Source organism: Populus alba, chromosome 6, assembly GCF_005239225.2.
Source record: "Populus alba chromosome 6, ASM523922v2, whole genome shotgun sequence".
Classification (NCBI taxonomy): domain Eukaryota; kingdom Viridiplantae; phylum Streptophyta; class Magnoliopsida; order Malpighiales; family Salicaceae; genus Populus; species Populus alba.
Window position 1 is genome coordinate 5,969,449 of NC_133289.1, and position 20,923 is coordinate 5,990,371.

Here is a 20,923-nt window from a genome sequence, read left to right on the forward strand (position 1 = left end):
CTTATTCTTTCCACGTCATCCCAAATCGCATGTCTTTTATTCATGTTTTAAAAACTGTTTGATTTCTAGTTTCAAAAATTGTAAATTAATTTTAATTTTTGTATTTTTAGATCATTTTGATGTAATATTGATGTCAAAAATAATTTTTTTAAAAATAAAAAAATATTATTTTAACATATTTTTAACCAAAAAATATTTTTAAAAGTAACCGCTACAATATTTTCAAATACTTTTTAAATAAAAATACTATATAATAATACTGGGAAGAAGTGTTATCGATCATGATTAATCCACTGTAATCAAATAAAATATAATTAAAGGATCATCTTGCCAGCTCCTTAATTATCTTATTAACCACGTCCTTGTTAATTTTTTTATAAGTTTCCTTCTGAAAAAGGTATGCACTCGTTGTAGCTTCCGCCTGCTATAATATACATTTTTTTTTTTTTAATCAGGGACGTAAAGGCATGGGACCTGCTCTTTTCTGGGTTGAAATATATGCTTGAGGACCTCTAACTACTCGGACAGTACAAAAATTTAATTGCAAACAAACACGAGACAGCTTGCAGGGATTGAACTTTTATCATCCAAAGACAGCTGTTTTAATTAAAGGTTAATTTGGATAAAATCTTAAATTAAATTATAATAAATTTCCATCCAGTAAAATAATGTTGATACAACTAAGTTTTGATAACTTCATTTACTTGTGTAAATCTAATCGAGTAAATTTAAAGAACTAACAGATAGAATAAAAATCATTTTAACAAGAATAATCAATGAAGGACACTTCATAATATTCTTGTCTACAATTAAGAAAAAAAACTAGGTGTTTGCATGGTAATGTGAAGATATAGTGTAAAACAATGAGCTTTTTAAAAATATTAGTTTAATATTTTTTAAATATAAAATAACTTAAAAGTAACTTTAAAAAATAAAAAAAACTATTACTGCCACCGATAAATCACAACCGCGTAGATTAAAAAAAAAAAAAAAAAATTCTATGTTCCAAAGATATTAATTAGAGGGACGTCATTTCCATTAGCTGTCAGGTCCCTTACCAAAAGCCAAGTCAATTTTGGTAGCACGCCTGCATATTTTCCTAACAACTCTAAAGCATCCATTGTTTTTGCCTGGCTAGCTCTCTACATGCACTTCTAAATTCTAGCAATTCTTTCCACTATATATAGCCTTAACATCTCCATGCAAAATCGTTCAACTATTTCCTTGTCCTGTCTTTCTTAAGCTTGTCCCTTTTTCCTCCGACAAATCATGACTTTCTCTCCTATGTTTACTTGTTTCACTGTAATAAGTTTTTTATGTATGGCTGCTGCCGCCATGGCTGCTGGTAACTTCAACCAGCAATTTGACACTACATGGGGCGATGGCCGTGCTAGAGTCCTTCAAAATGGCCAACTTCTCACACTCTCTCTTGACAAAACCTCTGGTTCAGGGTTCAAGTCCAAGAACCAATACTTGTTTGGGAAAATCGACATGCAACTAAAGTTGGTGCCCGGAAACTCTGCCGGAACTGTCACCGCTTACTATGTGGGTGTTTTTTTTCTTTAAATCTTTCTTCATGTGTGTGTGTGTTGTTATGAAGAAGACGTTCGAATCTAAGATTTCTTGGAGAGAAGGATAAACTAATTACTATTGTTAACTTTGTTTCATGTTTGTGGATGGTGCAGCTATCTTCTTTGGGATCAGCGCATGATGAAATAGATTTTGAGTTCCTTGGTAACCTAAGTGGAGACCCTTATATTCTTCACACCAACGTCTTCACTCAAGGAAAAGGAAACAGAGAGCAGCAATTCTATCTTTGGTTCGACCCCACCAAAGACTTCCACACCTACTCCGTTCTTTGGAATCCTCTTAGCATCGTGTAAGCCCCCAAAAACATTTACGAAAAAAAAACAGAGTTTTTATTAGTTGGTACAGTGAAATTATAGCTAGATTTATATTTCCTGACACATCTTCCAATACTTTTCAGCCTTTCTGTGGATGGGACCCCGATTAGAGAGTTCAAGAACATGGAATCAAAGGGCATCCCATACCCAAAGAGCCAACCAATGTGGATATACTCAAGCCTCTGGAATGCAGATGATTGGGCTACAAGAGGAGGTCTTATCAAAACCGATTGGAGCCAAGCACCGTTTACAGCTTCTTACAGGAACTTTAATGCTCAAGCTTGCACTTGGACCTCTGGTTCCTCCTCTTGCTCCTCCTCTGGCTCCTCCAGTAACTCCTGGCTATCACAGTCCCTGGGTAGCACAGGCCAAGGAAGAATAAAATGGGTGCAGAAGAACTACATGATTTATAACTATTGCACTGATACCAAGCGATTCCCACAAGGATTGCCCCCGGAATGCTCAATGGCATGAAGCAAAACATAGAGCTTAATTGTCTTAATTACTCTCAACATCGACGCATCATTCTCGTTTTGTAAAATAATAAAAAAAAAAGAGAGACTGTGATGCCTTATATATTCTTTTCTTGAATCTCCACCAATAAAATGTAAAATAGTTATTGCTGTACTAGCAGAATATATATAAATCTTTTTTTTTTAAGCAGATTTTACAGGAAACACACACACCTCTCTCGCTACACTATAAAAAGAAAAGCTTTTAACAAATATTTTGAAAAAGAATATTAATAAGAAACAATGCTACGGTACAGCAAAAACAACGTTATTCTGCTTCAATTGACATTATATATAACTCTTATATAATGAATTGCCTCTACATAATGTTGTAAAATTCCACGAGAAATTAAGATACCCATTAATCCTACATAAAAGTAAGATTAAATTTGTCTTATATGCTAATTTAAGAAAGAGGAAAGGAAATAAAAGAAATATTTAGGAGCTATTTCGTACCTAGGTCAGTCCAATTGCTGTCAAAGTGCGATGCCTGTTTGATCTCTCTACGCCTAGATCGAGACTCTAGAAGCTTGGAGTGAACAGTTGATGGGCGTCGGCAAGAGGTTGTACAGGATGACGATGATGGTGGAATCTTGATGTCCCAAAAAGTCACACAAAGAGCTCAACGCCACGAAAAAGATTCCATGAATTTCAATCCATTGAAATTCATAGGAAAAATAATCATAAAATGACAAAGACAATCAAAACTTGACAAGGTCGAAAGTTCTCTGGGGATCTTGAAGAACCTAGTTTGGTGGAATTATTTAATTTCTTAATAATGAAAGGTTATATCGGTAAATTCATGTGGACAGTCTTACAGACACAGCAATCAATATGTTGACCTTCACATCAGCATTTGTGGTTCTAATGTGTGGATTTATTGAATATTGGTGTTGCCGATTCCCCCAAGCTGATGTGTTGTAGCTCTCCGACAAGGCCAAATCGAAGGTTGATTTGTCATCAGCCCCTCCGAAGGTCAAGCGTGTGTATGGCAAGTTCTACTTTTTTAAAACGAGAAATCCTGTTTAAATAAAAGAAAAATATGGTGATTAGTAAAATTCTAGTTATTGAAATTCATGGTCTAAATAAAAAGAATAAAATACAACAAGTAAAATTAATAAAATTTTGAATTTAAGCATGAAAATGAAAACAATTGGTAAACCAACTTCCTCTGTATAATTAAGCTTTCAGAGTTATCTAATCTAACAAAATTTCAGCCGGAACCAACATTCATATAAAAACTATACAAATTTTTATCGTATTGAACTCTTGACAATTAAAAAATAATATAATAAAAATAATCATGTGTTTTTCAATCCGAACGACATTACCCGATAGCAGTGAGTTTCTACATCTATGATGAACGATGTTTTCTCCTGATCTTCTTCTTCTTCTTCTTTATTTATTTGATGGTATTCTAAGAATGCAACTAAAAAACTCAGGCAATCCTCAATTTCATTCCTGACCAGGGCTTCTATCTCAACCCCTACTTTCAGAAATATCTCTGGGCTCTCGCTATTCACCAGCCATTTGATCAACTATCCTCCTTTTCTGGCATCAAGTGTATTGATTGACGCTGGTTTTCCTTTCAGAGTTCCATTAGAGGCAACAGCGTCTGGCTGCCTCCTGATCATTCCTCGTCTTTCCTATCCCTTTTTTAGTGGAGAGATTCATCAATTGATGGTATGTTGAAGACTTTTCTATTACGAAAAAGTCTATCGTTACGGTGCTCTGCCGTGGGAATTCTCTTATTGTCGTTGGCAGTGTAATCTGTATCGACGTTGTAATGCTAGGCACATATGAATTTCCGGTGGACTATCGTTAGAAGATTACCGTGTTTAATATCTTCATGTCCAGATTTGCTTATCAGGGGATGTTATCAGAATATAATTTCTTGTGAATACAAGTTGATGGATTCTTAAATTTGATTGATGGTGGATTCAATTTTGGTTTGCAAAAGCTAACATATACCCTTAACTGAAAATAATAATAGCAGTAATAAGTAAACCGCCGGCGGAGTTGCCAAAGTCATAGATATGCCTGCCATTGCACTAGCAGTAATAAAGACGTTGAGAGGAATGTCCACTATGTTAACATTTGGATCTTTCTCGTTGTCCCCAACGTTTCATTTCACACAAGACAGTTTCCATTGTCCCATTTTCCCTTCCTCCGATTCTTCTTATGTTACCTTTGGAACTTTCAAGCTTACTAAACAAAAGAAAAGGAAAAAAGAACAAGGAAATTATTGTTCTTTCTTTCTGCATTGAATTCTCGTCTGTTATGAATAGCACGCCGAGCAGTAGAAGGTAAGTTCTTTGCTAATTATATTTCTCTTGTCTACTGTGTTATGATCACGTTTAGCTTACCTACCTTCTAATAATGAAATAAAGTGACCTAAAAAGTTTGGTAGAGTAGACATGAATTGCTATTGACATAATTTGGATGTGGGGAGAAATGGACAGGAAGACTTGTTTTTGTTTTTGGGTAACAAATATGGATTAGAGCAGCTGCGTTAAGTGGTCATTTCAATGGATTTTTTTGTTCTTGATAAATATTCCTGTGACATGTATGCAGTATGTGTTTTGACCATAAATTTTCAGATAGAAGCGGGCCTTCTAATCCATTATCGAATGCAGTGTCTCCTCCAGCACCCAACGCGCTACATGGACAGAGCCCCTCATCAGGGAATTCTTCGACCTTATTATTTGTCATTGGAGGGATGACTGTGCTCATAATATTGTTGATCCTTGTGTTGTACTTCTGGAAATTCAACAAGCCAGAAAAATTGAAGAAATTCCTGAAAAAAAAAGAAGTATGACAGGTCATAGAATTTCTGATTACTGTTTATAATTACCAAGTTAATAGAAGTTCTAATTTTTCATAATCTGCATCTAATTACAGAAACCAGGGATTTCTGGAGTGGCAATCTGCAAACAATAAACTATTTCGACTTTCAGACATTGAAGAAAGCAACTAAGAATTTTCATCCTGCTAATCTTCTTTCGGAGGTGAAGATGATTACGAGCATCCAACAGAAGAACTTGGTTCGACTTCTAGGATGCTGCTCAGATGGTCCACAAAGGTTACTTGTGTATGAATACATGAAGAATAGAAGCTTGGACCTCATAGTATACGGTACCGTCTCATCTTACATTTGATCACGAAACAAGATGATAATTTTTAAACCTTCCAGTGAACTTTAAAATGTTCTTCTATTGTCCTCTGCTGCAGGAAATAGTGATAAATTCCTGGACTGGAACACCAGATTCCAAATAATTTTAGGCATTGCTCGAGGATTGCAATATCTACATGAGGATTCACACCTCAGAATTGTTCACAGAGATGTCAAAGCAAGCAACATTCTTCTTGACGATAAGTTCCAGCCTAGGATTAGTGATTTTGGGCTGGCTAGGTTCTTCCCGGAAGATCAAGCATATCTCAGCATGCATTCGCCGGAACTTTGTAAGTATTCTACAAATAGAGGAGTCCAAATGAAAGAAAGCACCCTAGGAGCCATTGATTGGCTTTCAACATATTCTCTTCCTAACTTTCCACTCTCTCCTGTTCAGAGGCTATACAGCCCCTGAGTATGCCATCAAGGGAGAATTGTCCGAAAAAGCAGACATATATAGCTTTGGAGTGCTTGTGCTTGAAATTATCAGCAGCAGGAAAAACACAGATCTTAGTTTACCATCAGAAATGCAATACCTTCCTGAATATGTACATGCCATTACCTTTCCACAATATCCCTTCTCTTCTGAACAATTTAATATTTTCATTCAGACCTTTTTCTATTGACTTCAATAATATTTATTTTCTCAGGCATGGAAATTATATGAGAGGTCAAGAGTGATGGATCTGGTAGATCCGAAATTGCTAGAACATGGAATTGTGGAGAAAGACGTCTTATCCACGTAGCTTTCTTATGTCTTCAGCCACTTGCTAACCTGAGATCTCCTATGTCAAGAATTGTTGCCCAGTTAACATGCAAAGTTGAAATGGTTGGGACACCTATGAGGCCAGTTTTCTTGCAAAGAAGTCGTAAAAACGATGACAACCTCTCTTGGGATACCATATCTGAGGCTTTTCTTTCTCCTCTGTGGACCAAGTCCCCTTCGTTGCCTGGGCCACAAAATTAAGGTTGATTTAATTGGAGAATGAAAAGATAGAATCATTAAATATAGCTCTTTTGTAATATAATTTCTGATGAAAATTTAACTTGAAATGTAGCTCTGTGTAGAAAAGCAGCATATATAGCATGGTAGCTGCACTTGGAAGATTTTATCTGCATTGAACAATAGATGCAGCCATGGTAGACTTTGTCACTATAATTCCTGCTGGTACTAATTAGGTTTTTTTTTTTTTTTTAATCACAAGGTCTTTTCTCTTCTTTTGGAGGATTCAACAACCTGTTACACACGTTCTTAGAATTTGTCAAACACGAGTAAACTTCTTCAAGATCACTACAATAGAATCATATTTTACTGTTATCCTGCTTTATTTCTTTGAACTTATTCATGAATACAGGCTACATTAGGTGCTTGTGTAGGCTTCTGACAAGCTAGGAAATTGGCAGATGATGAAATTTGGTCATGGTGGCCCGTAAGGAGTACTTCTGAGCACAGTGGAGCTGGCTTCTTGGATTGTTATCAATTTTTTGTAAAGATAACAAACAAAACTAACGGTGCAGGGCCGAAAATTGAAATTATAGGGATCAAATTAGTCCCAGATGTGGAATGCCTGCGTTTACCATTTGTTGTAGAGGGAATGAAGTGATATATTTGAATTGGCTGTTCTAGAATTTACAAGTCATAGTTGTAGAACCGACCCAGTCAATTATTTTTATTAAAACTTCCAAAGTTTTTCTTACAAGACATTGACCTTATCGGGTTTGGACAAGCCAAATTGGATCCTTAAAAATTCAGACACGAAATATCCAATCCAATTGAAAGTCTAGATCCCTCGTCAACCAATAGTCCAGATTTATATCATATGATAATTGAGAATAGTGAGAGACAGCTGAAGAAGTCAAAACAGGTGGTGAAAAAACCAACTCTTGGCAAGCTCGAATGTTATTGTTCCAAAGTGCAGTGTTCATTACTCAGAGCAGTGTTTAGGTCTGCAGAGCTTCTCAGCTCCCTAGCATTTAGCTGATAGCTAGGGTTTGCTTTTAATTTGAACTGTCGTTTGATAGGGTAGGCCTTGTTTCATTGTATTTACTCTGAGCACTTTGCCCTCTGCCGCAGGGTTTGTCACTTCCTTTTGGAGTTCTGCCTTGCTCCTCTTCTTTTTCTGCGTACAACAAAACTAACTCTTTTTGCCATTTGCTTTTCCCTGGAATTTTCCAGCCAGGTTTATGAATCGTGTTATTGAGATGTTCTATGGAGGGTTATTATCAACCTTTTCTGGTAAAGAATACCAGTAAAAAAAATATAAATGTACTAGAAACGATTTAACTACAGAGAGATTTAATGATTGTTTGAAATATCCTTGAAGTGTCATCAAGGATTAGTGAATTGATTCCGGATAAATGAGAGTTTTTTTCTTAACCTTATTTTTTAAAAACCACAATTAAAAGTATTTTTATTTAATCTTATTTTTCTAAAACAGCAGAAAAAGTTAACACAAAGCCTAATACACACCCTGTGATGAAACAGTAATCACCATTAAATTCTTCCACCCCACAAGAAAATAATTGTAGAAAAAAGAAATAGTAGCATTTAAGTTCATGCTGACAAAAATTTAATGCTCTTTTCCTAATCAGTAAACATATCTAATAAATAAAGGCAACGAATCAAAACAGAAGAACTTGTTTTCCTTCGGACCACACCTCAGAAATATTTATCTTCTCTTCTCTAGCCAACTTCCCATCCATATATTTGCCAAAAATTGCCCCCAGTTTATATTATTCCTTACCTAATTTATACTTGCAAAATGGCAAAATACATTCAGAAACTGATAGGGTTGCTTTCACTGATTCCAACTTCAAACCAGTCCAGAACTATGCAAACAGTTATTCATAATAAATTCCATTACCTACTCCTTGCGGTCAAATATTAAATGGTAAATAAGATTAATTAATTGATTTTTTCGTAGTTAGTAATTACTTCAACTGGTGGAGAGTGGGATTATTATGTATTAAGAAGGAGAATGACACCATTTATATATGTTGTATATATATATGATTGATATTAATCTCATGCAGTTAATCAGAGAAAGAAAAAAAAAATAGAAATTATCCTGGATTCATAGAATTGGCTGCTAAAAAATCCACTACTCTTTCATATTTCTTGCTGTGACTAAGATTTTGGACAAAGTATGATCTCAGATATAACATTGATCAAGAAGCAGGACACCATTTACATAACTGAGCTTCAGAGATTGAACTAAGCAAATTAAAAAAAAATACAAAAGGAACAAAAAGAAGAAAGGAAGAAAGAAAACGATGAAGGATTTGCTAGACAAAATCTGTACTTAATTTCCACTGCAACAAATTGATATCAAGCATTGAGCAATTAGTTGAAAATCTTTGGAAGACTGAATCTTCACGCCCTCTATTTCTACTTGTTGTGTAAGGGATTTGGACCTGTAGGAACAACTCTCATTTCATCCAAAGTAAGATTCTTGTTCTTGATGGAGTTAGAGATCAATTTGTTGACAGCTTCAAGTGATGATGATGACACATGTGATGAAGTTTTCTTCTTATTGGCATCATCAATAGGAAAAAGAAAAGCTGATTTTGGCACTGCATCAGACCCAATACTTGCAAAAATCATGAGGCACGATGCCATAACAAGAACAACTAATAATCTCATGGCACCAATACTTCTCTCTCACCCTCGAAGAAAACTCTGGATCAAATTGACCCTGAAAAGAACAAGAGGTTTTATACTTGAAAAGTGACAGGAGAGGGATTTCAGTGGTAGAAGGAATGGAGATACTGCTGAGAGCAACAGATCAAAAGAATGGCTGAGCTGCTTAATTGTAGAAGGAGAGGAAGTGAGCGGTGATGATAAAAGTGACATGAACTATGTATAAAACCTCGGATTTAAAGGTAAAGAAAAGCTTTGACATATCAACATCTCTTTGATCTGAACCTTCACCAAACCTTATTAATTGCTTTCAGTTCCAATGGAGCTAAGACATACTTGGGAAGTGTAAAAGAAAGAAATTTTTTTCTTCAAAAAACCAGAACAGAAAGACTTCAAGGTAGAGAGATCTGTTCTTATATAACTACGTACCTCTCCAAAACCCTCAAGAGTCCACAGAGTTCTCTGGTCCTTTTTTCTTTTCCATGTAGTTTTTACTCGTGTTCTCAATGGCCATGCAAGGTTAAAGAAAGAAAAGCTGACAATATATCGAGAAAAAAGGAAAAATATTAATGGATTGTTTTGACTAGACCATGCATATGGTTGTGTTTTCCTGTTGTCTTGTGAAGCAAGTCGATTCCTGCTTGGTTGGGTGCAGGTGCTTGATTGAATAAATGATGAAAACTAGATAGCTAGCTAGGTGGGTTTTTAGTTAGACAAACTGCTGCTAGATGACGACAAGAACAGTTGAGGCTTCATTAATTCCGGCCTTTTGCATTAAACACGCTTTATACTTTTTTATTTATTTGTTTTCTATAACGAGGAACTCAGGTTAAAAAAAATTCTCCAATAAAAATATAGCCAACTTGATGTGTTGTTTGTTGGATTTGAACTCACGAATCTGGCCAATGACCCAATTTTAGGCTAATAAATTTTCCTTGTGGGATTAATACCCTTCAGATTTTAGAAAGCTTTTCATTTCCTTTTTCTTTTATCTTTGCTACTCTTACAAAATTAGTAACAAAAACAATAAATAGAGGTTTTAGTGTATCATATCTCTCATATATGTTTCGCAGCACGGTGAAAATGCTGGCTGTTTAAATTTTAAATATATTTTTTATTTAAAAATTATTATTTTTTAATATTTTTAGATTATTATAATATATTAATATCAAAAATTAAATAAAAATTAATATATTTTTAAATAAAAATTATTTTAAAAATATTCCAAAATATTAAAAATTTTAGACCGTGTCACCCACAAGTAGATGATATATGTTTCAATTATTATTACTATGAGAGTTAGAATCAATAATATGAGTTAGGAAAAATAGTAATTATGTTTTTTTTTATAAAAGAAAAATTTTATTAAAAATTTATTTTTTTTATGTTTTAGATTGTTTTAATATACTGATTTTAAAAATTATTTTTTAAAAAATAATAAAAAAAATTATTTTTAAAATATTTTTAACATAAAAAATATTAAAAAAAAAAATTATAATTATACTATCAAACACTCGTAATTACTAACTGAGAGTCAATTGAGAAATTTTAAATATATTTGTGTCATAAGCAATGATTTCTGTTGAGAAATTAGAAAGAAAGATATTCGGGGGTAGTTTTGGTATTTAGAATGTCAACAAATCTCTTGTACATCTGCTATGAGGCAACAACCATTTAATACATCATTCATTAAAAATGACATATTAAAATTGAAATTGAAATTAAATTAAATTAAAACTAGAACTAAAACTAAATCCCATGAAAAAGTCACGGTGCATTGTTCATTGAAAAATTGTAATGCGATTTCTCTTTTTTTGTCCTTTGAGCTTATTGAGGTGTTGAAAGATTTTTTTTCAGCATTATTAAATTAATGCTTGATTTAATAAGATATACTTTGATTTTGTTAATTAAAAAAATAAAAGTTCAAGGATCATCAATAAAATAAACATACAATCCTCTAATATTGAAAGTGTTGAAAAGAAGAAACGATCTATTGCAAAAGGATTTTTAAATTTTAGTAAGTTTAAAAACTCTTTTGAATCTTTTAAATGAATAACTTATTTTTAATTGAATTAAAACTATTAAAAAAATATAATAAATTATTATTTTAATATATTTCTAAATAATATAAAAAATAATTGTAATTTCAAAAAAAAAAAAAAATTCTCTCTGTCCAACTCCGAAGCTACAGCTACAGCTCCCTCCTTTTTTTTTCTTATTTTTTTAACCTCTGTAGACGAACACAGCAAAATATAAACAAAAGAACATGATCTCCAAATCCACCAAAAAAACATGGCAAATTCCTCTTCTTTCAACCACCGTTACACTGTAATAACCTCATTATTCCTCGTCTCTTTCCTCTTAACAATTTTCCTCTTCAACAAACGAGCTCTTGAGCCCACTCTCTATTTCTACAGAGATTTCTTTCCACAAACAACGACTGCCTCCCACATTTCCTTGCCTAATTTCACCCTTCCCGACTCAGAAGAACCGGTTGTCTCAGTGATTCACCAACCCATTTCTCAAAATGAGACAATTGAGTCCAAAACCGGTGATGATTCGAGAAATATGGAGGTGTCTACTGAAAATGAGGATGACCCAGATGGGGGTGTGAACTCTGGTGAGGATTTGATTTATAACTCAACAAATGTGGAGGTGTCTAGTGAAAATAAGAAAGACCCAGATGGGGATTTGGAGTCTGGTGGGGATTTGGAGTCTGGTGGGAATTTGAGTGGCAATGGTGGTGATAAATTGATGGAGAGCTTGAAAAGCTGTGATCTTTATAAGGGTACTTGGGTGAAAGATGAAGAGTATCCGATTTATAAAGCGGCTTCGTGTCCTTATGTTGATGAGGCTTTTGATTGCCAAGGTAATGGAAGGAAAGATTCCGATTATCTTAAATGGCGTTGGAAGCCTAATGATTGTGATCTTCCGAGGTTTGTGCTGTTTTTTTTGGCTTAATTTTGTTTGTTTGTTTGTGTGTGTGTATTGCTAGTGCATAATGTAACTGCATGTCAATGAGTTTGGAGATATTGCAAGAATTAGGCCTGGAATACTTTGTGATATGTATTTATTGAAAGGAAGAGTGCTAGTTGTTTTTAGTGCAATCAACTCTTTCTTTTACATTCTTTGGGCCTTATTTGTCTTTCCAAATGTTTCTCATGTCTGCTTCCCCAACCTTGGTGGCTTGCTATAAGATGTTCTTGCTACATCCTAGGTTACTCCAGCTTGTATGGAATGTTGAACACTAAATCTATATGTGTGAAGTGGAGATTCACTATCAAGGTGCTTGTTTTTTCTCTTCTTCCTTTTGATGCATTCTATAACGTGAAATTTTATAAGCAAGAGCACCTTCTTCTTCTTTTCTTTCTTCCTTTTTTTTCCCAATCTATCATGTATTTCCAACATCGAAGCAGAACTATACCAAGGTTCATGAAACGATCTGTAAAGTCGTGAATGTGTATATGAATGAAACTGGAGTCCAATACCTTAGAAACAGGGCAAGACATTTTGATGTGAGAGATAAGATCAGAAACAAATATTTGTTGACTCATCCGTTAATGTGTTATTGATCGCTCATTTGGTTAGACTATTCATTGCCACTAAGAAAATCCTTGCTTCTCCTCTTATATGACATTTCTTTTTACACTATTTAAGCAACAGTTTCAAAGTGATTTTTGCCTTGATGGAGACATATTAACTACAGTGATATGAATTTTATGCTGAGCCTCAATACTTTTCAATTACTTAACATAATTATCAAACACAATGTTGTCAAAAGGCACCTAGGCACTCTAGGCGAAGGGAGGTGAGGCCGCAAATTAGCCTTAGGCTATGAATTTCAATGAAACGCTGCCTAGGCGAGCGCCTTGTGAGTGGGTGCAAGGCGTTAAAGCTAGCACCTACATGAAGTAATTCTTTTTCTATTGGGTTTTACTTTTTTTTTTCTTAACTTATTTATGTTTTGACCTATTTTTCCACCTATTTTTTCCAATTTGTAATTTACAATAAGAAACAACTTAGGGGTATTTTTATAAAAAAAAAAAAGATAAGGGTAAATTTTTTTTAAAAAAAAAATCATTAAATTGGGAAACAAAAACAGACAAGGAAGGACACCTTAGAAGAGAAACACCAGCCACATTCTCTTTTTTCAACAGTGGGAGTCAGAGAACAACACAAGTACAAGAGAGGAAAGCATGGATGAAGATGTTTTTGAAGATTAATGAATAATGACATGATGATATTTAAGTTTGCTTTTTAATCTATTTGGCTACTTATTACTTTAAATTATCTTTTTTTTTAAGGATGAAAAATACAATTTTATATGACTATGTCATGCTATGGAATTTTATATTTTCTTTTGATTTTCTAATGATCTAATCTTAATTGGGAAGGTATATATTTTAGATTTATATTGTATTATATATATAATTTATAGCATATCACCTTGGTTCATTCGGGCAAGCACATAGGCATGCGCCTAGTGCCTAGTGCCTAGCTCCTTGAGCATTTTATAGGCTTGGCGTCTTTTAGCGCCTTTCGCCTTTGACAACACTGATCAGAAATGCATTTCTTTTTCTGCATTTGCTTTTCACTCGTAGGTTTAATGCAACAGACTTCTTGACAAGATTGAGAGGTAAGAGGCTCATGCTGGTTGGAGACTCCATGAACCGAAATCAGTTTGAATCAATGTTGTGTCTCCTTCGTGAAGGCCTGCCTGATAAGAGCAAAATGTTTGAGATCCATGGCCGCAGAATAACGAAGGGAAGAGGCTACTATGTCTTCAAATTTGTGGTAATTACAGATTTTATATAGTTATGCTGCTTCTATATTTTAGTCCTCTATAAAGGCTAGAAGACAGCATTAGCCAATATTATAGTAGTTAAGCTGAGTGAAGATAGAGGATCAGAAAAGGAGCAAAAAATTGCAAAAAAGTAGTCTATGCATTCTTTCTTGAGCACTGACTTGTTACAGATGAGTGGTAATAGGTCTTCATGGCTGCAATGATACCTTGGCTTTATTGGGAATCATCCATTTCTTCAAGAAAATAATTTGAATGCGCTTGTATTGTGAAATAAATCTGCTATACTTTCATAAAAATTGTCTTTACAATTTTTTTCTCATTTGTTTCTGGTTCAAAAAAATTATGGGTTTTGTTACCGAAAGTAGCTCTAATGCAGTAGTACTACTCGTGAATTCTCTCTCATTTTGGAATCCACAAGTTTCCTTCTGAATATACAACAATCTACTTAGACTTAGTTGTAAATATGGTATATCAACAATGTTTATTCTTCCAAAGAAAAAAGAAGAGGGTTGATGATTTTAATAATTGCTTGGGCAGGATTTCAAGTGTAGTGTGGAATTTGTGAGGTCACATTTCCTTGTAAAGGAAGGGGTGCGGAAAAATGCGCAAGGAAGCTCAAACCCAACTCTATCTATAGATGTAATTGACAAGACAGCAGGCCGATGGAAGAGGGCTGACATCCTGGTTTTTAATACTGGGCACTGGTGGACTCATGGAAAGACAGCTCGTGGGTATGTTTGAATTGCTGTTTTTATTATATATTAAATTGTAGTTCCACGTAATTTCTGCCTTTGTTATTATATCACTAAAACAGGATGGTATTTTTCCATGTTTATATTATTTCTCGTGTAAACTTTATTTTTGCCTCTATGAAATTATCAATGTTCCAATTTTATTCCTATAGTATAAAAAATTCTCCTTATTACCCCATAGTTTTCAAAAGGCTCTAATTTTACCCCTAACCATTAAATAACCTACTTTTTTGAATTTGGTGGGTGCTTTTTTTTTTTTTTTTAAATATTTGTAAGTGTTTTTTGTGAAATGTTATAACATTTATGGAATTTTGATAGGAAATAATTAGAGAAAAATATAAAAATTCTAGCACAAATCAAAAAAAATTAGTCTCTTCTGGCAAAGATTCTAAACCCTGCATATTGCTGTAAAATCCCTTTTGTGAACCTTATCTTTTATCCAGTATTGAACAAGAAGAAACGGTGAGATTTGAGTAGGAATCCCTTTTTATTAGCCATTTCTAAGACAAAAAAATTAGTCCCTTCCGGCTAAGATTCTAAACCCTGCATATTGCAGGAAAATCCCTTTCGTGAACCTTATGTTGCATCCAGATTCTTTAGTTGGTTTATAGACGTGTGTAAATGCATGTTTGAAATCATACTGGTAAATAGTTGGATTCAGAAATTGATGTCCTTGCTTATTTTGTCTATCTAAATGTTTGTTTTCCCTTGTAATATAGTACTGCTTAATTGTGCAGGAAAAATTACTATAAAGAAGGTGACTATCTCTATCCAAAGTTTGATGCAGTTGAGGCTTACAGAAGGGCTCTAAGGACCTGGGGAAAGTGGATTGACAAAAATGTGAATCCAAAAAAGCAGTTAGTATTCTATCGTGGATATTCCTCAGCCCATTTCAGGTACATTTTTGCTTCCATTTTCTTCTAACCGTTCTTTCATCCCTAGACCTAGGTTATATTATAAATAGTATGTAGGAGAGTATATTTTGTTCATGTTTGCCTTCTTTCAGATTTACAAAATGCGGAAAATTCATTTTATTGAATACCTCGAGTCTGTTAATTTATAGCAGTAGCATGGATCAGCTCTGTCACTCTTTCCCTATTTGGAAGCATTTCTTGTGAAAAGCAAATATTTTGTTGAAATAGATATTAACTACTGCAATTATTTATTTTTCTGCATTAATTATATAATAAGCAGAGGTGGAGATTGGGATTCAGGAGGGACATGCAACGGGGAGACTGAACCAGTTTTGAGGGGGTCAATTCTCAACAACTATCCTGTCAAAATGAAGATAGTGGAGGAGGTAATCCAGGAAATGAAGAATCCAGTTACACTGTTAAATGTCACTAGTTTGACCAATTTTCGAAAGGATGGGCACCCTTCAATCTTTGGCAAGAACGTAACTGCTGGGATGAAGGTCTCATCAAGGCGCCAAGACTGCAGCCATTGGTGTCTTCCAGGTGTCCCTGATGCATGGAATGAGCTAATATATGCAACCCTGGTTCAACATTGACTTTCCAAGAGTTGAAACAACAACCTTCCCTCCTCATTTTCAACGGGGAAAGAAAATATATTTATAATTTTACTCTCACCAGGTATGGAGAATTCCAAGTTTTGTACTGTTCAAGACTTGCAATGTGAACTCTGGCTTTGCAAGTCATGGAGATACATTTTTTTCTGACAACCATTTCTGAATCTATGATATATATATATATTTATGTAGGAGAAATGTGTGCTGATGATTGGTGAGGTTACTATTTCAGGTCTTACCTTTTCAACGCAGGGGGTTGTTTCTGGGTTGCTTCTGTGGGAGGTCTTTTTCCAAGAAGATTACATAAAGTAATGCCTTAGCTTAAAGCTGTAAGCAACCATCAAACTCCACTTCATGGCCTGGACACCATAAAACATGGGTCCATCATATAATCTTAATCTAATCTAAGCTAACTTGGTCAATCTGCCAAAATTATTTGTACAACTTTTCAATTCTTTGCCCACAAGAAAAGTCAAGTTGATAAGCAATGAAAATGATTGTTGTGATTTTGGGTGAAGATTGGACTGGGTTCATCCAATGATCATCACCAATTAAATGGCAAAAAATTTGAAAAGTATGATGAGCTTCCTAGAAACGTTGACATGCCACTCCTTTTCTAATCCGAAAAGAGACTCTGTTTTAGCAGGTAGTGGTTGTTTTTTCATTTAAAAATATTTTTAAAATACAAAAATAAATTTGATTTTTATATGATCGTACATGCCGGTGCGAGTTGTGTATATTGTAACTTTGACTTCTTCTTTTTTCACTTTTCTTGTTATTACCATGATTGTGTAAATGGTCTCTTCTTTTGAGTCTTTTCTCTCTAGCCAAACCGATGGAATTCCTCTTGCACGAGTCCATTTATATATATACACACACACACTTTTTGGTCAATATAATAAGGGTGGATAATTTAAACAAAAGGCATATATTATTATCATAATGTTTTTGGTCCATCAATTAACTTACTTCGAAGACTTGGCTTCTATAATTTTACAACTTGACTTGATAGAAAATTAATTGAAGTTTATCATAAGGTTGGCGTTATGGTGCCAACTATATATATATTAATGACATAGCGCAACTTATTAAGCAATCTTTATTATGATAAAGCAAAATTAAATGCTAAAGTCAAACTTCATAATTCTGTGAGCGAGTGGATTTCCTTTTTCATGTTGCTCGTTTTTTATTTATAACTAATTAAGAATCAATCCCAACGGTACTGAGCAAAAACACTGTTGTAGTTTGGCCTGGCCAGTTACTCTGCCTTGTTAAGTATAATTAAAAGCAGAAATATATATTTGAAGCTAACTGAGTTGTTGTTTGATAGAGGGAGTCTTCTTACACATCCCTTCAACTTCAACAACTAAATTAATCAGTACTTATTCCAATATATATATATATATATAGTTTTTAAATCCTTCAACACTTCCGTTTTTTTTTTTAGATTAATATAAGTGTTTGAACCAGTTTATACATATCTCGATTAATCTCACGAATTTTGAAAGTTAACAACAGTGTAAGCCTCTAGTAATCCTAAGATTTGTAAGACTTGAATTGATAATATTTGAAAAACAAACTCAGGACATGACCAATTAAGATATATACCCTTCAGATTAACTAAGAAAAACTTTGCCTAGCATATATATTCTTGTCATTTCCACTAAATATTTTGGAATTTAGAATTAATTATATATATAATTCATTTCTTTTGAATTGAAACTTCTATCAATTCTCCTCTCATCATTTCATATAAATATACACGTCGATCTTTTTATTTATTGTAGCACATAAACAAATAGATAAGCCATTCAGTATGACTTGCTGTATATAATTTGTAGTTTCTCAAATAAAGCTTACACTGAAACTTTAACTTAGTCAACAAAAATTAAAGAGACGTATCGATGAAAACAACAAAGATCAAGGTCCATCATTCCCACCCCATCATTGCACAAACGGTCATGATTGCCCTAACCTTTTTGTACGTCATTACGCTTCATATTATATCTGTTTGTCTTTTAAATATATATATATACTTTTATTAACCTTATTTTTTATATATAATTAAATTCTAAACAAAACATCCACGTTTTAAATTAAAACATTCATATAAAAATCATTTTCAAAGAGGTTTTATTGTATATATGAAAATGTGAGAGAGAGAGAGAGAGAGAGAGAGAGAGAGAGAGAGAGAGAGAGAGAGAGAGAGAGAGTGTGCAAGAAAAGTAGTTGGTCAAAATGAACCCATGTAGAAGGATATTGAATTACATTCCCATAGAATTCCACTAAAATTCCACAAACAAATTGTTAATTTATTCTACCACGAGCTCTCTTTTCTAATCGGTACAAGACTTGGGGCGCATCCTCCCCTGTTGAATTATTCACCACTTCAAATTATTTGGTATTTTATAGTCTGACTAATAATAATAATAATAATTGATTTACATAAAGCAGTGTTGATGAGATTTTTCAGCTGTAAACCTACTAGAATCATTAATTTTGTACTACCATGATCGATAGCCGCTTTGCAATTAATTAAAATTGCTTGCTTGCTAGCTCTTATGGACCATGTCAAAAACGGCTACAGTTTTTCTGATCAGTTGTGGTGCTTTCCTCACATGAAGGACACTTCGTGATTGTACCAATATCCTTTGCAAGTTGAGAGTGCGACTGCGACGGCGACCGTCCAGTTCTTTGTGACCTTAGTTCTTGCAATTCTCTCTTCAATCTTCTGTTCTCGTTGCTTAAACTTTCACAACATTTCTTCAAGAATTCACAGTCTGCCTCTGTTTGCTTCAGCTTGGTCCTGCATGCACGTTAATTATTTTAATTTTTAATTTTTATCACCATTATTACTGTAGAGAAGACACCGAATACCCAAAAAGAAACCAATGAAAAAATGACAACAAGGATTTGAATGCACAAACTGAGCTATGGAGATTCTTACCTTGCCCTCCTGTTCTGGAACCAGACTTCAACTTGTCTCGGCTTTAAATTCAATTGCTCAGCGAGTGCATTCTTCTTAGCCTGCATGCATGATCAGGTGAAATCCTTTATTGAGTCACTGGATAAATAAATTAAAGACAAATAAATTGAAATTAATCTAATGTTTTTGATGACTGAATCAAGGATTTATTATATAGCAAATTATAAATAAAAGCAAAAGCAAAAAAGGTCGTGCAGGGAGAGGTTTATTTGTAACTCTAAAACTTAAAGTTTCCAGGCAAAATTATATATTATAATTTACAACTACTTACAATAATGATAATAAAAGAAACATGTGTATAATTTGATTTTCTGATATCTAATCAAAGATCAAGAGCGATAGTCAGCAGCACAAACTGGCTGCCAAGGGAAGGGAAAAAATGATATAAATTAACATATATATAAAGAGCAGCAAAAAAGGGTACCGGATTAAGAGCGGGATGCCTTCGAAAGCTCTCCTCAAGATAGCTTGATTGGTCTTTTGTAAGCCTGAGTTTCTTTCTACCAGTTCCATACGTGCAGCTGTTATCAATGGAATGATCACTTCTCTTATTTCCATAATCCTCATCTTCTTCAGACTTGAAGCATGTCCCCTCTGCCTTGTCATGATGATCTATATTCATGGAATCTTCTTGATCAGGGCAGAGTGTAAATGAGAGGTCTAGACGTACCACAGGCTTCTCCATCTGTTTCTGTGGCCATGGCGCATAGTTTTCACCACCCAGTCCAAGCCCAAGTCTTGTGTTACAGTACCCTTCTTCTTCCATGTTTGAGAGAGAGAGCGAGAGAGAGAGAGAGAGAGGGGAAAAGGGAAAAGAGAAAGAGAAGATGATGAATATAATTGGCGAATGGAGAGAAGGGGTTAGGAGGTGACTTTATACAAGAATATTCAAGTCTTTGGATATAATTTAGGAATATATAAATGATTTTAAATATATTTTTTTTGTGAATAACTACGGTGCTAATGACAACCAGACATGGAGATAGTGTCCTAATGGGAGCGCTTAAGCCATGCATGACCCTTTTGAGGGAAACCAGGACTTCCTTCATTCCTTCCATATGATCATGTTTGACCTCGCAATTAATTTCCACAGGGTTTTAATTAATTAACAATTAATTCTAGACTTTGATTGATTTGAGTCTACTCTCCCCCAGACCTTATGTTTCCAAACAATTTCCCTGCGTGTGAAAACAAAAGAATTCTATGTTTTGAATTTGGGGTCAATTGTCTACGCACATGCAAACATATTATACTTCCCACCTTAATTTCTTCAATGATATCAAGAGTGATGCAATTAATTTCTATGTTTTTATATATATATATATATATATAGAAATCTTAATATTTTTCTAAAAATTCTTATTATCATAATAATATTTTTTCTTACGTACTATCATCCAGGTTTCCCATGATATATATACTATACTAAATATATAATATATTTGATAAAGCATAATTTATATACGGATTACATAGAAAATAATTTATAAATAAAAGAGATCTTCTTGTGATAAAATCTAATCTATATATATTTTTATATGACCTATAAAATGAAGGAAGGTATTTTATAAGCTAATTAATTATATCTGTTTTATAAAATAATAAAAAAGTTATTATTTGTTTAT

General features: G+C 33.9%; 3 protein-coding genes and 1 pseudogene across 5 annotated transcripts; 3 read left to right on the plus strand and 1 right to left on the minus strand.

Annotated features, from left to right (window-relative positions):
* The first annotated feature begins 1,132 nt into the window (after positions 1 to 1,132).
* Positions 1,133 to 2,557, plus strand: LOC118033641 (probable xyloglucan endotransglucosylase/hydrolase protein 23). Its single transcript, XM_035038697.2, has 3 exons — positions 1,133 to 1,545; positions 1,686 to 1,879; positions 1,988 to 2,557. The coding sequence occupies exons 1-3, from the start codon at positions 1,270 to 1,272 to the stop codon at positions 2,376 to 2,378; spliced, it is 861 nt and encodes a 286-aa protein (XP_034894588.1). The 5' UTR covers positions 1,133 to 1,269; the 3' UTR covers positions 2,379 to 2,557.
* Positions 2,558 to 4,991: 2,434 nt separating this feature from the next.
* On the plus strand, positions 4,992 to 6,679 carry LOC118033646 (probable LRR receptor-like serine/threonine-protein kinase At1g56140; annotated as a pseudogene).
* Positions 6,680 to 11,444: 4,765 nt separating this feature from the next.
* LOC118033640 (protein trichome birefringence-like 5) lies at positions 11,445 to 17,182 on the plus strand. 3 transcript variants are annotated; one of them, XR_012170086.1, is made up of 6 exons: positions 11,445 to 12,164; positions 13,830 to 14,022; positions 14,570 to 14,763; positions 15,522 to 15,680; positions 15,979 to 16,376; positions 16,505 to 17,182. XR_012170086.1 is itself a non-coding variant. In XM_035038696.2 (5 exons), exons 1-5 carry the CDS (start codon positions 11,521 to 11,523, stop codon positions 16,292 to 16,294), a joined length of 1,506 nt encoding a protein of 501 aa, XP_034894587.1. In that variant the 5' UTR covers positions 11,445 to 11,520; the 3' UTR covers positions 16,295 to 16,468. The 3 variants fall into 3 exon arrangements, 1 of the variants encoding a protein (XP_034894587.1); XR_004684892.2 differs by having other exon boundaries at positions 11,446 to 12,164; positions 16,545 to 17,178; XM_035038696.2 differs by lacking the exon at positions 16,505 to 17,182 and having other exon boundaries at positions 15,979 to 16,468.
* Positions 17,183 to 18,559: 1,377 nt separating this feature from the next.
* Positions 18,560 to 20,143, minus strand: LOC118033634 (homeobox-leucine zipper protein HAT9). The gene is made up of 3 exons (XM_035038689.2): positions 19,723 to 20,143; positions 19,260 to 19,339; positions 18,560 to 19,118 (listed from the first exon to the last, which is right to left on the minus strand). The coding sequence occupies exons 1-3, from the start codon at positions 20,062 to 20,064 to the stop codon at positions 18,884 to 18,886; spliced, it is 657 nt and encodes a 218-aa protein (XP_034894580.1). The 5' UTR covers positions 20,065 to 20,143; the 3' UTR covers positions 18,560 to 18,883.
* Positions 20,144 to 20,923: the final 780 nt, after the last annotated feature.

What these genes read in the sequence shown, in the direction of transcription:
- LOC118033641 (XM_035038697.2), top strand. Translation starts at nt 1,270, where the DNA reads ATGACTTTCTCTCCTATGTTTACTTGTTTCACTGTAATAAGTTTTTTA. An exon ending in GAACTGTCACCGCTTACTAT is followed by an intron (nt 1,546 to 1,685) that starts GTGGGTGTTTTT and finishes TGGATGGTGCAG; the next exon opens with CTATCTTCTTTGGGATCAGC. An exon ending in TGGAATCCTCTTAGCATCGT is followed by an intron (nt 1,880 to 1,987) that starts GTAAGCCCCCAA and finishes AATACTTTTCAG; the next exon opens with CCTTTCTGTGGATGGGACCC.
- LOC118033640 (XM_035038696.2), top strand. Translation starts at nt 11,521, where the DNA reads ATGGCAAATTCCTCTTCTTTCAACCACCGTTACACTGTAATAACCTCA. An exon ending in ACTATGTCTTCAAATTTGTG is followed by an intron (nt 14,023 to 14,569) that starts GTAATTACAGAT and finishes TTGCTTGGGCAG; the next exon opens with GATTTCAAGTGTAGTGTGGA. An exon ending in CATGGAAAGACAGCTCGTGG is followed by an intron (nt 14,764 to 15,521) that starts GTATGTTTGAAT and finishes TTAATTGTGCAG; the next exon opens with GAAAAATTACTATAAAGAAG.
- LOC118033634 (XM_035038689.2), bottom strand. Translation starts at nt 20,064, where the DNA reads ATGGAAGAAGAAGGGTACTGTAACACAAGACTTGGGCTTGGACTGGGT. An exon ending in GGCATCCCGCTCTTAATCCG is followed by an intron (nt 19,340 to 19,722) that starts GTACCCTTTTTT and finishes TCATGCATGCAG; the next exon opens with GCTAAGAAGAATGCACTCGC. An exon ending in TTCCAGAACAGGAGGGCAAG is followed by an intron (nt 19,119 to 19,259) that starts GTAAGAATCTCC and finishes ACGTGCATGCAG; the next exon opens with GACCAAGCTGAAGCAAACAG.